Source organism: Gymnogyps californianus, chromosome 1 (assembly GCF_018139145.2).
Source record: "Gymnogyps californianus isolate 813 chromosome 1, ASM1813914v2, whole genome shotgun sequence".
Classification (NCBI taxonomy): Eukaryota; Metazoa; Chordata; class Aves; order Accipitriformes; family Cathartidae; genus Gymnogyps; species Gymnogyps californianus.
In genome coordinates this window covers 129,251,558-129,276,391 of record NC_059471.1, presented here as the reverse complement: position 1 = coordinate 129,276,391, position 24,834 = coordinate 129,251,558, and the positions used below count along the sequence as shown (strand labels likewise).

At 47.7% G+C, this 24,834-nt stretch overlaps 1 protein-coding gene across 3 annotated transcripts; it reads right to left on the bottom strand.

The window, feature by feature from the left end:
• Nucleotides 1-10: 10 nt before the first annotated feature.
• On the bottom strand, nucleotides 11-21,683 carry TMEM39A (transmembrane protein 39A). 3 transcript variants are annotated; one of them, XM_050915280.1, is made up of 9 exons: nucleotides 21,366-21,683; nucleotides 9,402-9,595; nucleotides 7,606-7,828; nucleotides 6,121-6,204; nucleotides 3,625-3,767; nucleotides 2,812-3,160; nucleotides 1,804-1,991; nucleotides 1,158-1,278; nucleotides 11-604 (listed from the first exon to the last, which is right to left on the bottom strand). In XM_050915280.1, the coding sequence occupies exons 2-9, from the start codon at nucleotides 9,512-9,514 to the stop codon at nucleotides 371-373; spliced, it is 1,455 nt and encodes a 484-aa protein (XP_050771237.1). In that variant the 5' UTR covers nucleotides 9,515-9,595; nucleotides 21,366-21,683; the 3' UTR covers nucleotides 11-370. The 3 variants fall into 3 exon arrangements, with proteins under 3 accessions (XP_050771237.1, XP_050771229.1, XP_050771219.1); XM_050915272.1 differs by lacking the exon at nucleotides 21,366-21,683 and adding an exon at nucleotides 21,025-21,041; XM_050915262.1 differs by lacking the exon at nucleotides 21,366-21,683 and having other exon boundaries at nucleotides 9,402-9,653.
• Between the last annotated feature and the right edge of the window lie 3,151 nt (nucleotides 21,684-24,834).

Genomic DNA, 24,834 nt, shown 5'->3' with positions numbered 1-24,834 from the left:
GTTCCTAATTAACAGCAGTTCTGTCCCCACAGTGTGCAATAGCAAGGCAGTTGTGTGAGCAAAGCGGACACAGTGACCACACACACAATCCTGTTGCTTCACATAGATATATGTAAGGGTATAGATATACGGTATATACACACTGATTTTTTTTTGATATATATAAAATAACACCTCGTTTATAAAGCGACATTTAATTGCCACTGGTTCCCTTCCCGCCCCACAAAAACAATAGTATACAAAATATAAAATATTTTAAATATTTATAAACGCCGCAAGAAAAAAATAGAACTGTACGAAAATATTTTTTTCTGAGGTTCCCTCCCTGCCCTGTGGGAAGGGAAAGAGAAGGGGTACACGTTTGGCCGGCCTAGTGTGCCTTGAGTCCATAGTTGTTAAGTGGGTAGGAATATGCCCTGCCTAATACTATCCGGTCCCGGAGGAGCTTAAATAAGACGTAGTAATTGCAGAAAAGGATGAGGGCCATGGAGAGGGTATGGTTCCACTTCTCTGAGCGCAGCAGTGAATAGAGCTGGTAGCAGACCACACTGCCTTCGATGAGAATCAGCAGGTTGAGCAGCCGTAATGGACGGTGAAAAAGGAACTGTAGGGAAACAGTTAAAAAGGACAGATTTCTGTAATTTGTTACAGTGTATAAGTGGGGAGGGGTATGTACATAATACTGTCTGGCACCAGTGAGCTAGCGACCACTGTGCTGGGCAGAAGTGTTTGTACTCCAACCACCACTACTTGCTACTTAGGGAAAGCAGCATAAGAAACAAGGCAGGTAGAAGTGTCATTTTGCTTGAGAAGGGGAGGATGGGTGAAATAACCTATTGGCCAGCTGACATACTTTCCCATTTCCCTGGAAGATGTTAACTAGAACTCTCTTAAGAATATGCCACTACCTGACGGGAGAGCTGTGTCACCATGATGAGAAAGCACTGACAAAGCAGCCGTGGCTTCCATCTTGCCCAGACATCACTGTAATACTGCAATGGGAAAGCTCCTCTGCTGCAAACAGGTATTTTGTTTAGCAGCAATAGGCTGTTGCGCAGCACTGAACTGTTCCGCACAATCCGCTCTGCTGCAGCTAGGTTTGAGCCTCTCCTCCCTCCCACAATCGTAACATGTCAAGCAAGAGAAGAGATACTTGCATAAAAGCGGGCATGGGACACATCTGAAGGCACTGCTACGTTGTAAGGCCCAACTGCCTTATACAGGCATCGGCTACGTCGCACGAGAACTCCTTGTGGCCATATTGTGTTTTCTGACCAGCTGTGGGGAAAGAATGCCAGAGCATTAGCATCTGTGCTCCCAACTCCCTGAACGTGGGTTCACAGGAATGGACTGCATCTTGAAAAATACCAAAGCCTCTGCCACAAGGACATGTCCTAGCTCCCACTGGAAAAGCACAGAGAGGTGATCACAAGCCCACCACATGGACTCAGACTGAGTGATGTGAACAAATGGCTCCCAGTGCAAGAACCTAGCCCACTGCATCAGAGGGGGCCACCCCCTGCCCCCGGCACAAGCTGCTTCTCCAGTGGCCAAGAAGAATCTTGGCATTTGTTTCTGAGAAGGAACCAGCACTGACCGGAGGAGCTCAGACAGCTCTCTAGAGCAGACAATTCTGTTTCTAGGGAACAGAAAGACCAGCAGAGTTGCATCTGTGACCCCTGGCACTGTGGGGAATGGAGAAGTGTCCTCACTAGATAAGCACTGCTAATACTTGCTTATCTACTAGAATGTCTTCTTGGCCCCTTGCTGGGCATGCCAACCCCTCCTCATCCCCACACTCACATATGCTGTGGAGCATTGCTGTAGGAACCATGTTCTAGTTTCTGCCACTTGCCGAGGTGGGCAGCTGATCTGTGGAGCAGGTCACAGTACTTGGGAGGCAGCAGTTGAGTGGTAAGCATGACAAAGGCATTGATCCACACCATGATGAGGTGCTCACAGGACCAGCGCATGTCGTAGTACTGGGTGCTCTGCAAAGAGACCAGACAAGAACTTGGCACCACTGTCACAAAATGGAGGAAGGAATGACAAGGGACGTACTGCGTGTGCATCCAGACGACCCACACCACACATTACAGGCATGCGCTTTTGGACCGGTGATTTCAGAGGGTTACAGCTTAGGAAACACTCAAGACTCCCTTCTCCTTGACCTGAAGGAGAAAGGGCAAGGGACGATGCTGCAGCTGGTGCATCTCCTCCTCCAGCAGCAGATAACAAGGGGGTTTGCTTGCCACAGAACTGCCCCAAGGAGTACCAATTGCACCACAACTGCTACATGGATTGTGGAGCCCTGCCCATTTCACTACACCAACTGGAGCTTGTTCAAGTTAGAAAAATGACAGATTAAAAAATACAACCCCCACATTGACAAGAGGTTCTTGGATTTAGCTTGCCAAGCATCCTAGTTGGCTCTGTTTTCTAACAGGCTGACCACCAAAGCCTCTGATCCAAGCACTCAAAAGCCAGGATGCTGGATCTGAGACAGGTAACAACAAGTTCCCTTTTCTAGGAAGAACACAGCTATCCATCTGCCTAGGACGGGGGGTGGGAGAAGGGGAGTTAGTAAGTGGGGTGATGGGACTAGAGGTGCATCACATTTATGGCAATACCTATCCGCCAACCAGGAGCAGTACTAGTGCACTCCGGATGCAGCCATGCTCCGCTATCCGGGCTGCCAAAGGGGAGACAGAGAAAAGGGGAATTAACCAGGAATCTGGCCTGGCAGCAATTCACACAACATTCAGAAGGAGACGACGGGCAGGGGCACAGAGAGAGCCAGACAAGAGCTACCTTCACAAAACACAGTGGCAGGAATGCTACGTAGTAGGCACTGAAGAGAGAGTTGAAGAGAACTTCCTTGATCCTGCGGTTGAAGTCTGCTTTTAGGCACTCCACCTCATTGCGGATGAGATCTGGGGAAAGGGGGCAGCTGTGGGTGGGGATAGACGTAGGATTATTGAACTGTTCTCTCAAGGATTCCCACAGAAGCGAGAGGAAATCTTTGGGTTTGACCAGGCTGCTGACAGCTGAAGCCCCATCATCCACCATCTGGTCCTGTACCAAGTAACCACAGTCCGCAGGTAGGGGCTGTGCTCTGCTGTCCTGGTGGAAGCAGCACAGAGGAACGTAGACACCAAACCTGCAAGGAAAGAAAGAAAAAAAGTGGCTGAAATGACAGCCATCCCAATGTGAAGCAGGGGGCACCTTCTCAACAGATGTTGGCCCTTATGAGAGGGACACCACATAGGAACCCTCGCTCCAGAAGCTAGTGGCCAGCTCTTCTCCCCCATAAAAGGTTAGAGGCTGCAGCTTCAACAACTGTGCAGAGAAGCTTCTTTAAATCCCATTTGTGGAACCAATGATCCCAATGGCTCAGCCTTCAGTCACAGTAAAGGCCCCTCACGCAAACAGCACACTGAGGCTATTTGCTTCATCCGCTCAGCGCCACCTCCTCGCATCATCCCCCGGCCACTCCTACTACCCCTTTAATCGTAAGATGAGGAGACTGATTACAGCCAACAGCTCTGCTTCCCATGGTGGCTCCCGCCACCCCCAAGCAGCTATGCTCCCCCCTCCCTGAAGGTATAAGGTGGTAACACTCACGGGTAGCCCAGGAAGAGAAGGTTGAGAACAGAATGGCTGCGGAAGAGGTTGACCAAAGTCCAGCAGAGCACCCATCCACAGAGGGTGAGCAGCACCAGGCGCACCATGTAGTGAACCACTGACGTGGCACCCACCTGAGAGGCCTGCAAACGGAGAAGAAACACTCAGCAGCCCTGTAACACCAGTGCTATAACATGAGCACAGGGGGTGTCTCTGGAGGAGGAGCAGGGAGAGGGGTGCCAGGGCACACTGTAAGAGGGATGGCTGCCCTCTTCCCCCCAGAAGTAGGAGACTGACTCTCTTACAAAGGTTTGATTTTATTCATGACTGATAGAAACCAAAAGATTCAAATAAGCACAAGTTGCAGGGCATGACTAAAATAGGGCCTTTAAACAAAAAAAATTCAGAGCTGCAAAGTAGAAAATATTTTTGCTCAAGTCCCTCATTGCTCTGATGATAGTCCAGGATAGCCTGAAACACATTTCCTCTTGCTCTTTCCTTGAGATGGTTGTGTTGGGTTTGTGTAGTGGGGGAGGGGCTACAGGGGTGGCTCCTGTGAGAAGCTGCTAGAAGTTTCCCTGGCTCCAACTCGGACCCACCTCTGGCCAAGGCCGAGCCCATCAGCAACGGTGGTAGCGCCTCTGTGATAGCATATTTAAGACAGGGAAAGACTGCTAAAAAAAAAAAAAAAAAAAAAAAAAAAAAGAGCTGCAGCGAAGAGAGGAGTGGGATGTGAGAGAAACACCCACGCAGACACCGAGGTCAGTGAAGAAGAAGGAGGAGCAGCGCCGGAGCAGAGATTCCCCTGCAGCCCGTGGTGAGCCGGCAGGCTGTCCCCCGGCAGCCCATGGAGGTTAACGGTGGAGCAGAGATTCCCCTGCAGCCCGTGGAGGACCCCATGCTGGAGCAGGTGGCTGGGCCCAGAGAAGGCCGTGACTCCGTGGGAAAGCCCATGCTGGAGCAGTTCGTGGAGGACTGCAGCCCGTGGAAAGGACTTGTGTTGGAGAAGCTCATGGAGGGCTGATGCCCGTGAGAGGGACCCCACGCTGGAGCAGGGGAAGAGTGTGAGGAGTCCTCCGCCCGAGGAGGAAGGAGCGGCAAAACCAGCGTGTGATGAACTGACCACAACCCCCATTCCCGCCCACCTGCACTGCTGGGGGGGAGGAGGCAGAGGAATCAGGAGCAAAGCTGAGCCTGGCAAGAAGGGAGTAGTGGGGGGGAAGGTGTGTTTTTAAGATATGGTTCTATTTCTCATCATCCTACTCTGATTTGGTTGTTAACAAATTAAATTGATTTTCTTTTTTCCCCAAAATCGAGTCTGTTTTGCCTGTGACCATAAGTGGTGAGTGATCCCTCCCTGTCCTTGTCTCGACTCAAGAGCCTTTTGGTTGTATTTTCTCCCCCCTACTCCCACCAGGGGGGAGGAGTGAGCAAGCGGCTGCCTGGTGCTTTGTTGCCAGCTGGGCCTAAACCATGACAATGGTGCACCTTGGCAATCCCAAAACTAGATTTCCACCACTCATCTCTACTGGATGTACAGGCTGCAGGCTAGTGAGGAGGCACCACCTTCAAAAAGACAGCAAGAAAGCTTGTTCCAATCTCCAGAAGGGAGAAGGCAACTGAACTATGAAAAGATTCCTAGGGGTTAGAGCCAATAGATGGGATGCACAAGAACTTGCATGGAAGGTTTCAATGCAGAAATTTCAGTCTATGGGAAGTTTTACGGAGGATGTGAACATAAATGAAAATGGCAGGAATCAGAGATGAAAAGAGAACTTCAAAGATCCCATCTTCTCCTTTCACCTATTCAACAGGACGTAACTGTTCCTTTATTTTATTTATTTATTTTTAAACTTACTGCTAAGTTGCTTTGCCTGGAGTTGCATTAACCGTTTCAGTGGACAGAACTTCCATTTTCCTCAAAAGGACCTTTCTCAAACATGTATTTGGCCTGGTTCTGCTCTCACAAACACAGAGAGGGTCTCAAAATCTAAGGTGACATGACCAGAGCCTCAGAGTTACTGAGTAATCAGGACTGGAAAAGCAGTTCTACCAGCTATTCCTATTTCACTTTAGTGTACTCAGACATCCTCCTCCTGACCTTTCCCCTCTAATCTCCTGTTCATTCTTCCAGTCTTGGCTAACCTCCCTATTTGCCTTTCTGCTACCTGACTGGCAATTCTCTCAGCCACTTCTCTGGCACGAGATAGCGAGGTACGGTATTGCACCTGCAGGGATAAAGAAGCAAGTGGGACCATTTAATCTCCTTCTAGCTGCAGAGGCAACAGAGCTACCCAATACTGCAGGACATGAATGGGCTCAAGGAGAGAACTCCAAGGCAGAAGGGCATCCCCAAAATCTTAGAACTTCACACCCAGACTTGTTCTGGGGGAAGAAACCCTCCAGCTGTCCAACTTGCAGAACTTTCTCAGGCCATGGATGGTCATGCTCTGCAATCAGTACTACAGGCAGGAGAGGGAACAGTGGGAGTGTTACCTCAGAGATGAGGGCCCACACCAGTCTCCGCGCCAGCATCACTGTGATGAACGCCGCCAGGTGGTAGTCAATGAGGTGAAAATTCTGAAGGAGGAAAGAAAAAAGGTCTTCACCAGGGGAAGGGACTCTGAAACCACCCAGCTGGGGTGGGACTAGAAAGCTGGCTGCTGAGAGCACATTAGGACCTCGTGTAAGCATTCCCCAAATCTCCCTATTAGGGATGAGGGAGAAGGGATAAACATCAGTAACACAGGAACGTCTCCAGAAGCAAGATCTTCCCCACATGGAGGTTCCTTCCCATGGAGAGATTTCCACTGAAAACAAAACAAACCCACCCTTCAGGCAGGTATTTTCGGGGTCAAAGGGACATCTAGGACCAGGATCCTACTATGGAGAACAGCTTGCAAGTTCTCCTGGGAAAAGCCACTGAGCAACCAGAGCAAGGGCAGCCGAAATGGTGTCCAGTGAGCACACCAGCTCACTTTAGCTCTTGGTCTCAGAAATGGTCTGTAGTGACCAGTGCTCCCTGATAATGAAGTTGATCTGAGAAATGTCATCTTCATGGGCCATAGATCTGTATTAGAAGTTTAATGTTGGCTCTGGCTGCATCAAGTTAGATACAGCTCTTGGACTGCTTACAATTTTTCAGTGAATCCATCAAATGTGTTCTGGCTAGAACAGTTAGCAGACTCTGAATACTGCTGTTTGGGACTTGAAGGACATTTTGGGTAAAAAAAGAATGCTTGATTTCTGATGGGAACAAACAAATGACCATTAAATCCTTTCGGGTAGGGAGCCTAAAACAGAATGCTTTTTTTTCCAAAGAAAGCTGTGTCCAGCATTGCATAGCTGAAATTGAAACTGATAACTGGAACACCACCACCTGTCGGTATAGTTAACTAAGGAACCACCTCAGCAAGAACACAATATAAACTGAAGGACCACTTCAGAGGCTACCTTCACTCAGATGAGGTTTGCTGACTCAGGTACAGGTCGCTGCCAGGTTGTGCAGCTTATTGGGCCAGGAAGAAGACTGAAACCGAGGAGACTGGGAGGTTTACATAAGCTGAGGATCTGACCCCCTCCACAACTCCTCTGCTGCTGACCTGCTGTGAGATCCTAATGAAAGCTTGCATCATTTCCCTTCTCTCAAGTTCTGTTGTTTCCACTGGGAAGGGGGACCCACAGCAGGAGAGCGCGGGCTCCTGGAATCTCAACTCCATTTCAAACCCTAGGGGCCAGCTAGGCCATGCAAGTATCTGCAAGAAATTTCCACTGAAGGAGTCCTGCTGACACCTCTCTCACCTTCCACATATTTTCTCCCCTGTAAAATGGGGGATGACATGGCCCTGGCTGATGGGGGTGCATGTGAACTCCCCTTCACTCCCTTAATGTCAAATGCTTAGTGATTCCTGGACTGAAGAAGCATGAAAAGAAGCTGTGTAATGAAAAAGCACGACTGATGGCATTTGCTGGGGAACTCACCAGTGAGGTGCAGGAAGCAGGGTGATTGTATGGGTACCACCAGACAGTCTTGTAGATGTTGATGTACTGAATGAAGAGGGCTACCAGTAGGTAGATGAAGAACAGGAATTCAAAGAGAAGGCTCCCATCCAATGGCAGTTCAGGGATCCGGCAGTGACGTACAGGCTCCGGAGTAATCAGCGCTGTGATCGGAGGCGCGGAGAGGCTGATGGCACTACCATTCCTGAAGCAGATAGGTATCACTCACTTGGTAAACATTTTACATCATCTCTACCATTTTCCAGGACAGGGAGTGCTTGAGGTTGTGAATTTGGGACTGGGCATTGCTAGAGGAGAGATGGCAGCAGTCTTGCATTCATATTTCTGGCGCAAGACTGGTGGTGAGCTTCGTCTTCTTAGCTCAGACAAAACCCTTATCCAGCATTTTCTCTAGACAACAGATTGGTCTGCCAGAGGTGCTGTGACATGCCCAGCAATATTTCAGTAAACTTGTAGATGGAGGAACAGAGGTACAGAGTGAGGAAGCAACTCCAAGCAAAAATCATTGAGGACTCTGTGCCAGACTGAGCACTTAATGTTGGCTCCTTCCCCCCATCACTAGGACATTACAGTAGCACCTAGTCTCCTTCTCCAGTATTGCAAAGTACCCATCGTCTTTCTGCTCACAGTTCCTCTCTTAAAAAGAGGGGTAACTAAAAATGGAGTGGAGGAGTTCAGCCATTTCCTAGAGGCTGACCTCTCAAGTGTTCTCACACTTCCTTCTTTCCTAGCCTTCAGAGGAGGATAGGACAACTAAAAGCGCCAGCAGACTGAACTGATGGAGGAAGTTCAGACATAAACTATGCTGTGTCTGACTGAAACCAGGATAAGTGACACTCCCCCAGGACCTTGGGGCACTGACTCCATGGTCTCAACAGTCACTTGTTCCTTGAGAATCTAACGCTGTGCCGTCCATCCATCTGTCCCAGCCAGAGAAGTCTTTAAAGGCCAAAGCTAAATGGCTTGGATCTCTCTACTCTGTAAGGATGAACCTATACCAAGTAGATCAGGGCCTCAATGCGCAGCAAATAGCTTCTCTAGTCTGCTAACTTCTGTATGGAAGGAAGTAATGCTGGGCCCTTTTAGTCTTTATGCCAAATGTGGAGATCTAAATGTCACCGTGTGTTCCTTTTTCAGCCCCCAACTTCCCCAGAAAAATGGAGATTAGCTTTACCAACTGTGACAATTAGTTTCATCTGCAGCAAGCAGGGCTAAAACAGAACATAGGCATCCTCCTGCCCTGCCTTTCTATCACGTAGGAGGGGGACTCACAGCTGAGTTCTGACATGTCACACTAACTCCCCGTGACATTGCAGGCAAGCGATCAAGAGAGACAAGGACTCATCTGCTAGGACTCGCTGCTCTAGGAACTGCTGCAGGGAAAGACAAACTGAGCACTGTGTGATTTCCACCCTTGGCCATTGTGACCGTGGTGAGTGGTGAAGGGTGGCAGAGACCACTTCCACAATCCTCCCCACAGGTCCGATTTTAATGCATGAAGTCAAGAGAGGGGCCGCAGAGGGAAGCATGTGCCACAGCAGAGCTGAGAAGAGAAGGTGGAAGAGGTTTGTCACGCAGGGCATGCTCCCTCTTGGATGGGCCATCTCCTAATGCCACAGCAGAGGGCTCGAGGTTCCCATCCCCCAGGTCCTCGCTTTAACCAGGAAGCCGCACTCCCACGCAGAGTGGATCAGGGCTCCTAGCTTTCAGCGCTATCCTAGCTGCAGGTGTCTCAACAACCCTACCTTTGTCCTCACCTGTTTCTCAAACCGCTACCGTTTCCGCAGCTCCCGCCAACCAGCGTCTGGAGAGAAGGCAAAGCTGAACGGCTTAGCTGCTGCCGGCTGGGTCCCCTCCTTCCACCGGGCATGACCAGGAACCAATCCACTTCCAGTGCCTCTGGCAGGCTGTGCCCTGAGACCCAGACAATGATCCCGAAGCCTTCCCAGGTCTGCAAAGGAGGCAGAAACATCACTTCAGCTGCAAACTGCTGGTCACCTAGTTCACACCCCAGCCAAGCGAGTTCACACAAGAGGAAGCCGCCACCACTCTCATACACTCGGAGCCCTGTGGGACACCCATCACCACCCTAAAAGACTGTGCCATTTCAACGGCACCAGATCAGCGTCCGCCTGCATACACAGAACGGACGCCACTGACACTGTGTCTTTAAAAAGTAGCTGCTTAAATTAGCCATCAGCGGCTGCTAGCATTTCCTGTTGGCTGGAAAGCACCACCAAAGCATCTCCAGTGCTGGAGACCGCACAACTGCATGCCTCGTTTCAGAAGCAAGCCTGGGAAGAGCCCTCTCCCTGTTCTGGTGCAAGGATCTACTAGAGCTTCACAGGTCTTTTTAACCACCCAACACATCACTTGACAGGCTCTGATACTGGTAGGTAATTTGGACCCCCTCTGCCAGAGCTCTGAGCAGACAGACTGGTCTCCATGAAGTTAATTGCATGGTTCAGCTCCCTTCTGTGCTAAGAAAGCCCGACTGACACGATGGTAGAAGGTCCATTTAAAAGTGGTTCTAGTTAGCAGAGTAGTGCAGCAAAACACACATGTATGCATGTACTTCAAATGCACATACAGGCAATCACACACCCCAGCCCTCAAAAAAAAAAAAAAAAAAAAGCCCTGCAAATATTTATTTATTTATTTAAAATGACACATTTAAATCAATCAGTTCCTTAAAATGAACTAGTATGAGAGAGGCTGGGCGACTCAGAATATCAGTAACAAAGGTGGATTCTCTGGCACAGACTTTATCACTTCCCACACAATTTTGCTTTTATTTCATTGGTCTCCCACATGACACTGCAAGGATTTCAGCAGTCAGGTAAGTGTCTGATGGCTAGCAGACATAAGAGAGTGAGGGGTTGAATTGGAGTGTGAATCTGGAAGTCATTCCAAGCATGTGTGCTGTACAGAATCAAGACACTGAGCGAGCATCTCGCTACAAGGACTCTGGTGTGTCTGCATGTCTGGAGACTAATCAGCTGCCCTTTTGGCAAAATACCATAGCCAGAACCAGCCTAGGGTCCAAAAAAGCACCCCCACCTTCTGGGAAACTCCAGATCTAGCTTTGAAATTTACAGATGGAACCTATCGTCTATTTATAATTCAGTTATCACCTCCTTTAAAATCCTGAGAAATCACAGCTGGCAGAAATGCCAGGAAGTTTGCTCAGTGAGTCACACCACTGTCACCATGAACACGGTGTGCAGGAGAACTGTTCTAAAAAACTCCCTCAAAGGATTGTCCTTTGTATTAAAATTTCCCATCCTTCATCTCTACTCCAATAACCAATTCTCAAAATTTCAACAAAATCAAGATGTTTCAAAAGACAAATGCCTTCCACATACCCATATGAAGGTCACTTGCAACAACACAACAGATAATTGAAGCCTTCCTTACCTTTCTAGTCAAGACTCTGAAGCTTTCAGAGAACTTTCTCTAGGATGTTCTAGAGTTTTATTTGGGAATATTTATATTTCAGGAATTAAATATAAACAGAAGAAAATTCTCCTGCATGCACAAGATGAGCAGAGGCAGCAACAGATAATGCAGAATTCACTTAGGGCATCCAGACATTTTACATAAGCAGCTAAGGTGAAGAAAAAAAATGAGGAAAAACCTCTAAAAGGAGCAACTTTGAAAGCCATTTTAAGCCAAATTAAACTATTACAGGGACTGTGGAAGCTACAACAATTGGTCTGATTCAACCTACAGGATATTTATGATAACAGATGCAATACGTTGGTGGTCTAATTAGTGGTATTAACAGTGGAAGGTATTTTATGCCACATTCAATAATTTATGTAAATAATTTAACAGCTCTCATTAGTATTATCCCATTAGTATGCTTCACATGCTCACCAATATAGACATTTGGACACTAAGTAATCACACTTCCACTCTCTGGTTTTGCAAACCAGTAAAATGCAGGTTTCTACCAGTAAAAAAGAATGCCTGTGGAAAGGAGCCCTCCTTAACATCAGTGCACCATATTTTAAATGCGCTTGAATAAGCCCTTTCACAGTGATCCATGAACATACAGACTGGGCCGTTCCTCAAGCCAAGCTTTAAATAACTTTACTTCACTGGAGTCTGATCAAATTAGGTAGGTATCTGTTAGAGCAAAATCTGCCTAAGAACCATTCCTTTTTTGTTTGCTTTTGTTTTGTAAAACTAGCCACACAAAACTGAAGCTCCCCAGATAAAGTTAAACAAAGCAGTGAGATTACAGATCAGTTTGACTCTAAGTCTGCTTTTTTTGGCCTTGAACCAATCAACAGCCCTCCTTTTTGAGGAGACAGACATGGGAAAAAGCCTTTTTATAGTTTTCAATTAATAAAGAAAGGCATGATTCTACTGTGAAAAATATGCTAACAAGAAAAAAAAAGTGTCCATGGCCCTTTACTCCAACAGGTAAGATTCCTGTGTGCATCCAAATCATATTAAGTATTAATAAAGAGCCCGCAGAGTGAGCTGGGAGTCTACCAGGCTCCCTTCTGTTTGCAGAGTCCCCAACCCCATCAGCGATCTTATTTTATATAGAGTCACAGGCACAAAAAGTGAGTAATGGAAGATAAAAGCTTTTCCTGACAAGACTCTTTAGTCCATTAATGTGATTCTACATTGTTCTTCCCAGTTCACCCATAATTTCCCTCAAAAATAAGTCACTTACTTGTAGTCCCTTCATCCTCAACATCCCCAGAACAGAAACTGCCTAGCTTCCAAGATCTCCTCTCTCAGGCAGATGTGGGCCTCAAAAACACACAAGAAGGATCTGGGGACCAGCTAGAGAACAGTGGACAGTGGTCCTGTCTGTGCACAGGGAACGGATATGGGTATGGACAGCTCTCGGGTCCTAGAGAGGGACCACGCTCTTTCTTCAGGACAGAGACAAAACCTTCAGCTGTGACATGGTTATAAGAAGATCCAGGAACGTAAGGCATCAGACCCTCTGATTTCCAATTCATGCTTTTAGGACTACAGAAAGCACTCGGGAATTTTGTTTCTCTGCACCCACGCCCCTCCTCCCTATCAGCTCCCCAGCTATCCTGATGAGGCAGGATCAAGGCAGGCAAGAACCACAGCTGTGAGCAAGGCTTTACTGATGAAGTGCTAGGCAGACAAACTATCCACCAGTTCAGAGGTGAAGCAGCATGCAGCCCTGTCCTGCTCCCCAGGGACCATCGCTCAGAATCATGTTCCTGCATCAGCAGCTGCCCAAACAGCTCTTACAAGAGGCAAATCAGGAGAGAGTCAGTGACTCATCAGAATGAAAAGTCTGCCTGGTTCCCCATTTCTTTGCTGGAAACGCTACAATGCTCAGCCAGTTATTTTGATGGCGTTAACGTTTTTTAATTGGAGAAAACTCCAAGCCTCTCGGGAAGTTTGCTGCACTGAGGCGTGAGAACTCTCAGAGCTTGGAAAACATTCAAGAGGCTCTCCTTGGCTCCACAAGTCCTACAACCAGATACTCTCAAGAGCAGAAAGGGAAACGTGGCCGTCCTCACTTGCAGCAATGTGGCCTGAGAAGACCACAGGTCTCTGGTTGCAGCTCTCTACCTTGATTAAAGCAGCCTACTTCCTGCCAAGTAAGCACGTAACGTCTTGGGGTGAAGCAACACGTTGCCTCTGTGGCCGCTAGCGAGGGAGCTCTGCCTGTCTCCTCCTCCTCAGCAACACAGAAGCTCCCAGAGTTGTCTGGGTTGCTAGCCAGACTTTCCGTTCGGGGTGCCCGTGCTTTATGGCTTTGCAGGCATGGAAACACACCTGCCACCTGTGCAGTGCTCCCTCGCAGGGAAGCGCAGCAAGCCACCCCCGCAACACGGCTGCAGAGCACTGACACGAAGCACGGGGAACTACCAGCGCTGACAAAACACCACCAACATTTCCAGCCCTTCTGGGTGCTAGAGGTAATACCCTGAACCACAGCTAGCATCAAGTGTGGGACAAAAGGATAAATGAACTGGGAACAGCGCAGGGAAAGTACAAGCCAAGGACTGTGGAAGCAGCAGTGCCAGAAGCAGCCATTCAGTGCCACGCCAAGCAGCACCGCCCATCTCCAGAGCAGTCCTGCATCCAGGTATCTGGCAATTCCTCCCCCCGCTGCAACAGCTGCCTGTCCCTCTGCTGTCAGGAGCACTGGCTTCCAGGTCATTTTCCTTCAAAAAGAAACATATATCCTGGAACTGGACTGTCTGGATAAGCTCCGAGGCACGAGCTCCCAGACCACAAAGGCAAGGGACCATTTAAGACCTGGACAGTTCACCCTGGCCTGAGTGAAAGCCTCTGTCCCCAGGGCTGCCACTGAACATCGCAGCCAGCACCTGTACAGCTTCTGTTGCCACCCCACAGGTGACAACAACTCACTGTGTCCCAGACAGTGGCTTACTTATAAAACCTTGCTTGCAAGGCTGCAAAAGACACAGTTACTAGTCCCTGGTGAAACCATTTCTGGAAGGATGGGAGGAAGAAAATAGGGTAGGATTCTCTAACCTTTGGGATTAAATATATACTGTAACAGTAATGACTTTCAGCTGGCAGACAAACAGCTCTTTCTCCTCTTCCTCCCTCCCACCCCCATCAGTCTCTGAAATTGAAACAAGCAATGTAAAAAGGTTTCTTGGTCACTAATGTCCTCACTTCAAGTCGCTGTGGCTGATCAACCTAATCCCAAACTTGCATTTGTCCAGCAATCCTAATGTCTTTGCAAATTATCAGCAAATTCACCTTATAGTCAAGTTTTCTTTTGAACTGCTGTGAGTCCTAGTTACTATGGCTTATTTTTACTTCCTTTTAGTGTGAGCCTTTTATTTATTTATTTAAATAAAAACATTTTGACAGCTGGAAAAACTGAGACACAAAGCTGGTAACTGATTCACCTAACATAATGCCAAAAAAATGGAGAAGAGAGCCTAGGAACAGCGATAGCTGCACCCATGCCTCAGTCACGAGGCCACCTTGTCAGCACGCTCACATCTGCCACGCCGAAAGACGAGAAGCTGCAAAACTTCTGTGGAAGCCCTAACTTGGTTTAGGAATAAAAAAGCACTTGGTTGTTGCAAGAGAGGAAACAACCAACAGGTTATCAGATGGAAAGGTAAATATTTGGCTTGCGCCGAGCTCCGCCAGTGCTAAGTCAACACAACCTTTCAACTCAGGCTGGCTCCAAAGGCACACACCAGCCACCTGGCCCAGAGCTCGGCCCCAGCCCCAGGCTGGGAGGCAAAACCGGTTAGGAGGGAGGTCTCCCAAGTCAGCACATTTTCCACGTCCTCACACCATACGGAGCGACGGATTAAGAAGATTTGGCAGAGAGAGAGACAGAAACCCCCTTGAAGTGCAGCCCAGGGTCGGGTGAAAAGGACGAGAGCCAGGCGGTGAATCACCACCCGTCAGGTGATGCACCAGCAAGACTAATTTTTGCTCAGTGACTTCGAACCAAGAACCTCCTCTGTAATAACAAAACCAACCCAGCAAGACCAAGTCAGCGTAGGCTTTTCTGATACAGCACAACTCTGGCTGAAAAGGCTCCATCTGTCAGTCCTCTACACACGTGCCAAAACCGAAGGGTGAAAGTAGCAAGAAAAAGGCAAGAATTCACAAACGGCATGTATACTGTATTACTCATTTCAGGCATCTTCGGCAAGGAAGGCTAGAGCTAAGCAGACAGATAAGCGGGGAAAATAAAAGTTCTAGCTAAAGACAAGGTGAAGGCAGCTCTTGCCATTTGTAGCTGCCACAGTTACTTCAAATACCCACAGACAAAAATGGGAGCAGGAAAGAAAAGTTTTCCAGGAAAAGCCTCCCCACGTTAAAGTGCAGTAAGCTCAGTTCAGCTCATTTTGCAGACACACTCTTTAAGGATGGGACATAGATTTAAGTTCTTAATACTCTAGACCAAGAAAGCAATCCAAGAGATTTCAAAAGCGATTTTTAAAAACAGAGAGGGATTTCCAACCCAAATCCTACACATTCCTTAAAAATCCCCTGAAAGACCTTACTTTAGGGGGTGTGAGGAAGATATTTCCAGAGGTACGCAGGTGATATGGTCCTCTTCGGAATACAGATGAGTTCAAGTCTTTGTGAATTGGAGGAAAGAAGATACACACGCTAAGCCAGAGGTTCATTAAGAGCATGAGTACAAGAACAAAGCCGCAATTCCTGGAGTAATAAAATAGTAACTCATAACCATATAATTACCTTGTGCAACTAACTGCTGCAGGAGGTCAAAGCAAAACAGCTTAGTAAGACTTTAATGAATGACTATAATTTTATGAATGAAGACAAGTGAAATTATGTTCCAAAAAAAGTGAAAAAAAACCAACCCCACAACACAAGATCCTCGGGGCTCAGCAGCTACCAGTGGCCGATAATGCACTTCTCACCAAGACAACAGTATCGCACAGTTAGCAAGACATTAACGTTTTCTTTGGCTTCTTCTGATGTATACAGCAACACTCACAGCCAAATACTGGATCTGGGAATAAAGAAAGTATTGGCTTGTCCTTGTGTGAGAACAAGACAGAAATGCAAAGTTGAGCTTTTCCAGCAGCAGAGGGAAATGCAGGCCTGACCAGTTGGGTCATGGTCTATTTTGGTCCTACAGTTCCCATGCTTCTAAATCATGTGGGGAAAGGGACAGCAAGTCCAGCCACATCCAGAGCAAGAGGCTCAAACTAAAGAGCTGGCGGGAATTACTGAGCTAGACATACGGTTCTCAAAGACAACCTGCACTGTTGTCTGAAAGCTCGGGAGAGTTTCAGCTTCAGATCCAAAACAGGATTTGGATATGGAACAACACAAAAGTTTTAAGCTCCCACTCCACATGCCTGTTACAGATAGAAACAAAAGTTCCCTTTAGAAAGGGACACTGGTTGCAAAGCAATGCTAAATCACAAGGATGATGTATTAGCAGGTACAACACGGGCAAAGCTATCAAAGCTGGCCATTAATACAATTTACCAACACGCACTCCTACATATATCTTGCACCAAAGCTTTTCAGTAAACACTGTGCACAGGCACAGCACTGCTAAAACACAGCCACTGCCAGAACGCAGAGATACCACCCTCTGTTACACAGTGCAACGCACAGCAACTGGGGAAGGAGGGGAATTTTAACTATGGCCACTGAGATTTTCTTTTCCAAGTTATAGGGGCAAACAGACAGCAACACAGACCACTACAGAGCAGGGAGGCAGGGGAAGGGGAAGGAAAAAAAAAAAAAAAAAAAAAAAAAAGATGCTCTTGCCTTAAGAGCCCACCTTATAGTTTTCAGCCAAGCAAGCCACCAAAATATGCATTCTCCTCCAAACCCTGAATACATACACATGGTCTAATGGCCTAAGTACAGGACTGCAAGCCAGAAACTCTTTGCTTTTAATCTTTTCTCTTCAGCTGACTTCCAGGGAAGTTGTTTTACTGATTTAGACCTCAATTTCCTTATCCCAAACACGATAAACTGTTTGGTAAGTATTTCTCCTCCCAGGGGTCTCCGTACGTAGTATTTAATATTTTTTACAGTATTATTTTAGTGCTTTAGACAAGCTTTTTTTAAAAACAAACAGAAGCAGCTTTCCTGCTGTTTTTGCTCCTCTGCCAATCCCTATGTTTAATTTAATGGAGATCAGCCATGATGACAAATCATCGGGAGTCACTAGGATTTTTCTATTTTGTCCTCACATAGCTAAAAATACGGCAGGCATCTGCCATCTGTAGCAATGAGTTTGAAGGCATGGAGTAACACACAAGGAAGAAACACTTCCTTGAGCCTTACCCCAAGTAATCGCACTGGGATTCATGTTGGAAAGTATCAGTGCAACAATGATTTGCATATCCCTGACACCGTGGAAAAGCAAAATTATTGCAGGGAGTTCTAAATAAACCATAATTCGCATAAATCATAAATTTGCATTAAAATATAAAACACATATGAGAATACATCAACTCCCCTCTGCTTGCCTCTTAAATAACAGCTATACAAGTCCCCCGCAAAACAGTAAAGGTCTTCAATTCAACTTGCATTACTCTGGTAGGCAGCACTCAGAACCTTGTATGACCATTTACAGAGCAACTAATGTACCAGATCAGGAAAATGCAATAGGATACGTTAATCCCTGGTATAATTAATCACACCAAGACTAATTTAGCTGTCTGAATCTGCATACATGCTCCCTTATAAGTACTTCTGGGCCACAGACGTCTACTGATAATTTTGCTTTAAACCAACCATTTCAAACCCCCCAGCATACGTGGATGCCGCTGCACCATGTTAGCTAGCAGGGCTTTTCTGACTAGCTTGCATAATACTCACTTCCCACCAGAAGTCTCATTTTCCGCTTGCAACACGTTCAGCCCAAAAAGTCAAAAAGAGGTTGGAAATGACTCTCCGATGACTACACCCCATGAAGAATGGCTGGAAATCTTTCAGGCAAGTTTGTGATAGCTCATGAACTATTTGCCCAAGTCACACAGCAACTAGAGATTTACCTCCGATTTTAAAAATCCACCTGCTAAAAGCTCTACCACTTATCCAATTGTGGTATGGCTAGAAATAAATCGACTAAAGTTTCCATCAGCACAAGAGACCTGCTGCAGTTAGGTGAACGAAGAAGAGGAGAGAGCTAACTTCATGGCACCATCCATTACCGTGACAGGCCAAACTGTGCAACCAGAGATCGGATTAAGGAGATGGCAGAGGGAAGGGATCACCGAAAGAAGAGGAAGGTTGACTGTCGTAATTTTGTATCTTCCTTACAGTTTCTTGTGCATAAGCTAGCACTGCAGTACTGTCAAACTGTTATCAGTTCTCCAATTGAATGGCAGTGGAAGGAGAACAAAAATTGGGCCTCAAAAAGGAAAATATGTATAACAGAATATCATACTGCACAACTAAGTATGACAGATCAAGTAATACTAAAGTCTAAAGATCTCAAGCATTTAAGTAGATACTGCAAGCCAAATTCAACCCTCCTCTGTATATCTCAGTCCATAAACACGCCAGGACATAAAATTTCACAACGGACAAACAAAAGAATGGTCGGAAATTGGTAATATTTTTAAGACCAAACGTTGTAATAGTAAACAAATTCAGCCAAATCTCTAACTGATTTTCACCAGTGCTAAAAAGCACATACATCTTTGTACTGACAAAATATCTCTTCTTTAAATCCAGACTACGAATCCAAACCCTCCAACTCAAAGAGTTTCACATCTGTAAACTAAAAGTGAACCACATGCTTGTAACTGCCAGAAGAAAACTTTTTTCCAGGATTTCATGATGCTGAGGCACAGGGAAAGCACTGAGACTGACAAGCAGGACTTCTCAGTCCATATCCATCTTTAGGAGCTGTAACTCTACAGTCGTACTGAGTGGTCCGACTGGCTTCTGAACTGAATGCTCATGGAAATGGGAAGCCACCTTAACAAACATTTCTAGCATATATGCTCTTGCTGTATTGTCAAACATCCAGATTTGATGCCTGCAGAAGAAAAAAAATGTTAGTTTTATGATTTCCAGACTTGAGTTGCCCAAGTCAATTTGCAATACAGACACTTTCAGAGAAAGATTTGTGTTCAGTGCTGCTCAATTCCAAAAATAGCAGAAAGGTGTGTTTTTTCCCCTCAAATACTACATACATAATTCAATTCTCTCTCTAAAATTTCAGACCAAAAAGCAGTGTCTGAAGAAACCATAGACAAAAAACTGATAAGGCCTGTCTGCTTTTGAGTAATACATAACAGTATAACTATATTGGTGATATTACATCAGCACAAATATTGCTAATATAGGCAGGCCACTAAGATGAGAACAGCTTTATTTCCTTAGCTACCACAGGATGCCATTAGTGTCTCTGTAAAAAGAATAATTCAGCAAGGTGCTAACCTGTACATCGCAAGAAGTTTTTAAAAGAATTTATCTTCTTACAAGCAGAATAGAAACATACTCTGCAAAAATAGGAAGCAAAATGTTTTATCCCCATTTTACAGTCAGAAAGACTGTAAAAAATAAAAGTAAAAAATAAAAATAAAAGGCCTGCCTTTTCTAAATTATCAATGATTTTGAATGCTCAGGTTGAGGCAATACAGACACCTCTATCAGTAGGAGTGTGGATACCCAGACGATCTGAAAATCAGGTCTCAAATGCCTGCAAGTCAGTAGGTCAGCAAAGAGATAGCCAGGAATGAGCTGTACAGGAGGCACACAGATGTTCTATGGTCTTGAGATTAGGAGTACACATCACGCTGGACACAGTTAACTGTCAGTGATATCACCTGAGCTCCTCTGTCATTCCAAATAAATCAGACCTGGACGGCATTCCCACCCTACGTGCTGGTTTGCACTGCAAAACCTGAGTCAAAGATGCTCAAGAACAGAAACAAGGAGTAGCTGCATCTACACCTGAAGAAATTCCAGTCCAATAAGAGACAAGGAGCGGATGAAGGTTCAGCACAACTCCCAGAGAGGTCAGCATCGCCTGCCTACCACTTTGGCGCCAGCAGGCCCAGGTTTTACCAGCAGAGCATCATCCGATCGCGATACCAAGCGCCTCGGCTGAAGGAGCCGGAGCTCCAGAGGAGCGGCTGGATGGAGAAACGAGCATCAGAAACAAAGCCGCTCCAACAACAGGAGTGCCAGGATGTGAGCAAAGGAGCAGGCTGCGGGTTAAAGGGCTGGTGTCCTGCTCTGCTCTCAGCATCCTGTGAAACTGGAGCTGAGCCATTCCAGTCCTATCCCTGTACTGCTGCATCCCTCTCCCAGAAAATCTCTTCTGATCACCGCGAGTCAACAGACCTGAGTTGGTTACAGAAGGGATGCCTCGTCTCCAAAAACTTTACCACTCACCGCTCTGTAATATAGACATCTCATTCCTTCACTTACAGTCGTAGCAGATGCCAGTGATATGAGGGGCCCATTATTCACAACGGGAAAGCATGCACAAGAGCGATCATAAATTGCAAACAAAGCTGCCTCTGTTTCCGCTACACGTTCACATGTTAAAATGATGATGGAGTAGTGAAGGAGCTACCTCATGTAATAAGGAAAATCATCGGCCTAACTGCTATCCTACGTAACAGAGGATGATTGATACGCTGTTTTCTTAGTGGTACAGAAAAGAACAGCCACAGAGATGTGCACCCACATCCATTCTGGAAATGGTACCTTATGGCGGGTTAGATTTGCCTAGACTTACAGAGGATTGCCTCAGTTCTTCATCTTCCACAGGACGGTGCCCTCTCCTACCTCCTTTGTAGGACTGATTACGTAGGGACAGCGTTTGAAAAGCCCAAAGCAAACCTACCCGTGACCGCAGACCAACTTCCTCGCCTTTAATCCTCAACCCTCCTATCCCGGAGCACCCACCTCTCAGCAACGTGCTCGGACCTCTTGCTTTAACCCAGACACATCAGGAAGTGCCTGAAACGAGAAGCCCGGCACCAAGCGCCGTAACTCAGCAGCAGGACGAAACAAAGCCAGCAGAAGCCTCCCCACCACACGCACGCACGAAGTTTCAGGTAGGCGGGAGGCGGCACCGCACGCACGGGGCAGCCTGGGGTGGCTCCGGCGGGAGGCGGCTCGCCCGCCCGGCCCCGCACCGCCGGGGCAGGGTCCCGCCCGGCCCGGCGGAGCCCGCCGCCCGCTTCGGTCGCTCGGGCTTTCCCGGAGCGGAGTTGCCCCGAGGGAGCGGCGGGGCCGGTACTCACACATCCAAGCGCGGGCGGCGGCGCGGCTCGGACATCAGCCGGCAGCGGGGTCCCCTTCCGGCGGCAGCGGCCCCGTGGCGAGCCCCGACCCCCGCAGCCGCCCGGACCTCCAGGCGGGGGACGAGGCTGCGGCGGCGGCGGGCGCCCCGCGGAGCGCCCCTCCTCCCGCCGGGCAGACCCACCTCGCCGCTGCCCGCCGGCGCCCGGCGCCCCGCGGCGGGGCAGGAGCAGGGGCAGGGGCCGGCACCCGCGGCCGCCCTGCGGGGAAGTGAAAAGAAGGGAAGGGAAGAGGAGAGGAGGCGGGCGGGCCCGGCCTCCGCGCCCCGGCGCGGCCCTGCACACCGCCGGCTGCCCGCGCCGCCGCCGCCGCAGCTGCCCGGGAGACGTGGCAGTGAGGGCTGATGCTCTCATCACAGGGCGACAGGCGGCGGCGGCAGCAGCAGCCACCGCGGCGGCCGCCGGCCGCGGCCGGCCCAGGGAGGGAAGGGCGCCGCGGGGGCGGGGCGGCCGCGCCGCGCCGCCATCTTGGTGGTGGCAGCAGGGCCGCCTGGCTGCGTTACCTGCGGCGTTAGCCGCGGTGCTGCCGCCAGTTTGTCCTTTTCGCTGGTTTTTTTTTAAACCCGTGCATCACCGGCACGTTGGCTTGACCCAGGCAGGAGTCTCCAGGGGAGATGCACCGTCTCCTTATTTGCTCTTGGCTGCGCCAAGAACATTTTTGTTGCTCTAGAATCACAAGTAATAGCAAGTCCAGAACGCTCCACGTTTTGCATCATGAGATGCCAAAAAAAGTTATAATCACATATAATAATTACAATATAATCATGATTAACTTCTTCATTACCGCCAGCAAATCTATTTATCCCATGACTGAACATCAACAGCTGAAGAGTCCTGCTGCCATTGCCACCCTCAGCCGAGGTGTGATGCAGATGCCAGACTGGAGAAGACCTGGGCCACCCGAATATGTCAGAAGGTACACACAGGTACTCAGGACAGCCTCAGGGCACGGAAACACCCGGTGAAGAGCGAGCAGCGGGGAAGGGACATGGGGTAGTATCTGCAATAGCCACCAAGCGGCAGCAAATAATCAAAGGTTGGCGGTGGTTGACACGAAACCCGCCCAAGGCTTTTTCGAGCAGCTTTCAGCAAAGCGACTTCTGGCCCAGCCTGTACGTGCCAGTCCAAAGCTGGGGAGCTGTACTGGTGAAAAGGTATCTCTTTGAACGATTAGCTTTCACAATCACAACAAGAAAGCTTGCACAATCGCAGCAAGAAAGCTCTCCCAGGGAGCAAGAGGAAATATTGGAGGAAAAAAATAATCTTGTGTGTGAACAATAGACAATTGTGTGTGGGGATGCACCACTTTAAAGTTTTACCCTAAGAACCTGGTAAGTCAGGCCAGGCAAGTCTTTGATAAATGGAATAGAGCTGGCCTGACCAACCCTCTCCACTGTTCTGTTTTGCTTTTAAAACGATGGTCTGGAAGGGGCTCTGGTAAAGTGTCATTGGCTTATCAGTGTGGTTGGGCTTGTTTCTGATACATAATTCTCCCTCCTCATTCCCTGCCAGCAGATCAGGGTCTGTCCCTCAGGCATTCACTTCCCTTCCTTCAGCCTCAGCAGCATCTTCAGATAATTTTCATGTCTATGAACTGGACCACAGCTGCCGCAGTCTGAACAGACCGCATATGCCTGCCTCACTGCCCTCACACCTCAGCTTTGCTCATTCTTCTCCCTATAGCCACAGAAATGACCAGTGACATCCAAGTTGTACCAGCAGACTGTGGCTGTAGTCCTGTGTCTGCACCTCTGTAATACACAGCTTGTACTAGGAAATCTGCCAAAGCGTTCTATTGTTCCAGATCAGCTGGGAAAAAAACCAAACTAAAATATGAAATCTTTCAAAAAATAAATTGTTCTTAACCTCAGTCCAGGTGTCTCTAAGGCCTGAGGCCCCTGCTACAAGAGAAAGCTGCTCTTTGTGTAAAATATGCCCAGGAGATCTTAGCTGATGGAGCTGTGCAACAGGGTACAGTAAGGTAGGAGACAGAGGTCTGTGCTAATTCAACAGGGGTGAAATTCCTTCTCAGCTGCAAATCTGAACACCAGTTTAAGTCTGGATACATGCAGAAGAATCTTAGAGGTGCTATGCTTTTTGACTCAAAGAAGTAACTTTGTGTTATTTGTAAAAGTTAGGCTAAAGAGCTGGCAATAACTCTGACTGGATGTTTTAAGGTTTACACACCCTCCTCCCTAGCATACTACTTATTAATGGTTATGCCTACAGAATTCAATGAAATGGTATGGAGACTTGGGTGCCTCCTCTTTTCCTTTCTCATTCTCACATGGAAAGGGTATGAGCCCAGTGACAATTTATTCCCATCTATCCTTGATAACGCTATTTCAGAAATACCTTGCATTTATCTGCCAGGGTCCTTGTGGCCAATCCATGGTGTGTCGTATTTTTATCACTGAATTCATCAGAGTGCTGTGTGAACGTGTGGGTCCTTGCTCTCCTCATATTTGCAAGGAAACTGTAATCCAGACTGAGCTAAGGAAACTCGTACTGAGGAACAAGGAGCAGTGCAGGTGGCACGTGAAAGATGAGACCATCCTTGTTACATTTTGTGAAATCCCCATAGTGTTTTAACTGATCCTTGCGTGGGACTTCATCATGTGAAACACTGGATTACATCCGTGAGAAGCCCAGGAAAGTACAGATGCCCGTGTTCAGAAAGACCCTTCCTCTCCGATTAAATGTGTAACTGCTACAGGGACTTTGATAAAACACTCATACTGAGTCACTGTACCACCACTTTCCCCACCAGACAGTACACCAGCAAACACTAACGGTATAAAACTTGTTACACTCTCAGCCAGTAGCACACTTGATTTTGCCTATCTTTACTTCTGTTTCTGTTTTCTTCTAACTCTCATTTCCTTTCTGGTATTTCAGGTTAATGCCCTTTTCATCTGCTTCTCACTTCTGCCATGCTTCGTGTCTGTTTTCCACTGTCCCTTAGAAGACCTAAACCCTTTTTCTTTATCACTCACGCTCCCTCCTGTTGCAAATCCCTTTCCAGTCTTACTGATTTAACTCCTTCCTTTTTCATTTTATCAAACATCTGCTCTATCCTTTTACTCCAGGGCTACTGCCCCGCAATCTGTGAGCCATAAATAGGTGTGACTCTGAACAGTCCTGTAAATTCACCCTGGGATACAGCTGTTACGTAACTTGGGGAGTCAAAGCCTCACCTCGACAAAGCAAAGGCATAATTTCCCTCTTGTGTACACGTACCCAGACGAGGTTGGGTACCGCTAACGGTGTAGCTGCAGCGACCTGAAATTCAGCATGAATCAATTGCGTGAACATCCACCAGTTGCTGGGATGACTTTTGAAGCCCACTCTAAACTCCTTGCTGCTGACACCACACTGTTACTGGCACCCGGCCCACATTAAAGCGAGCTCT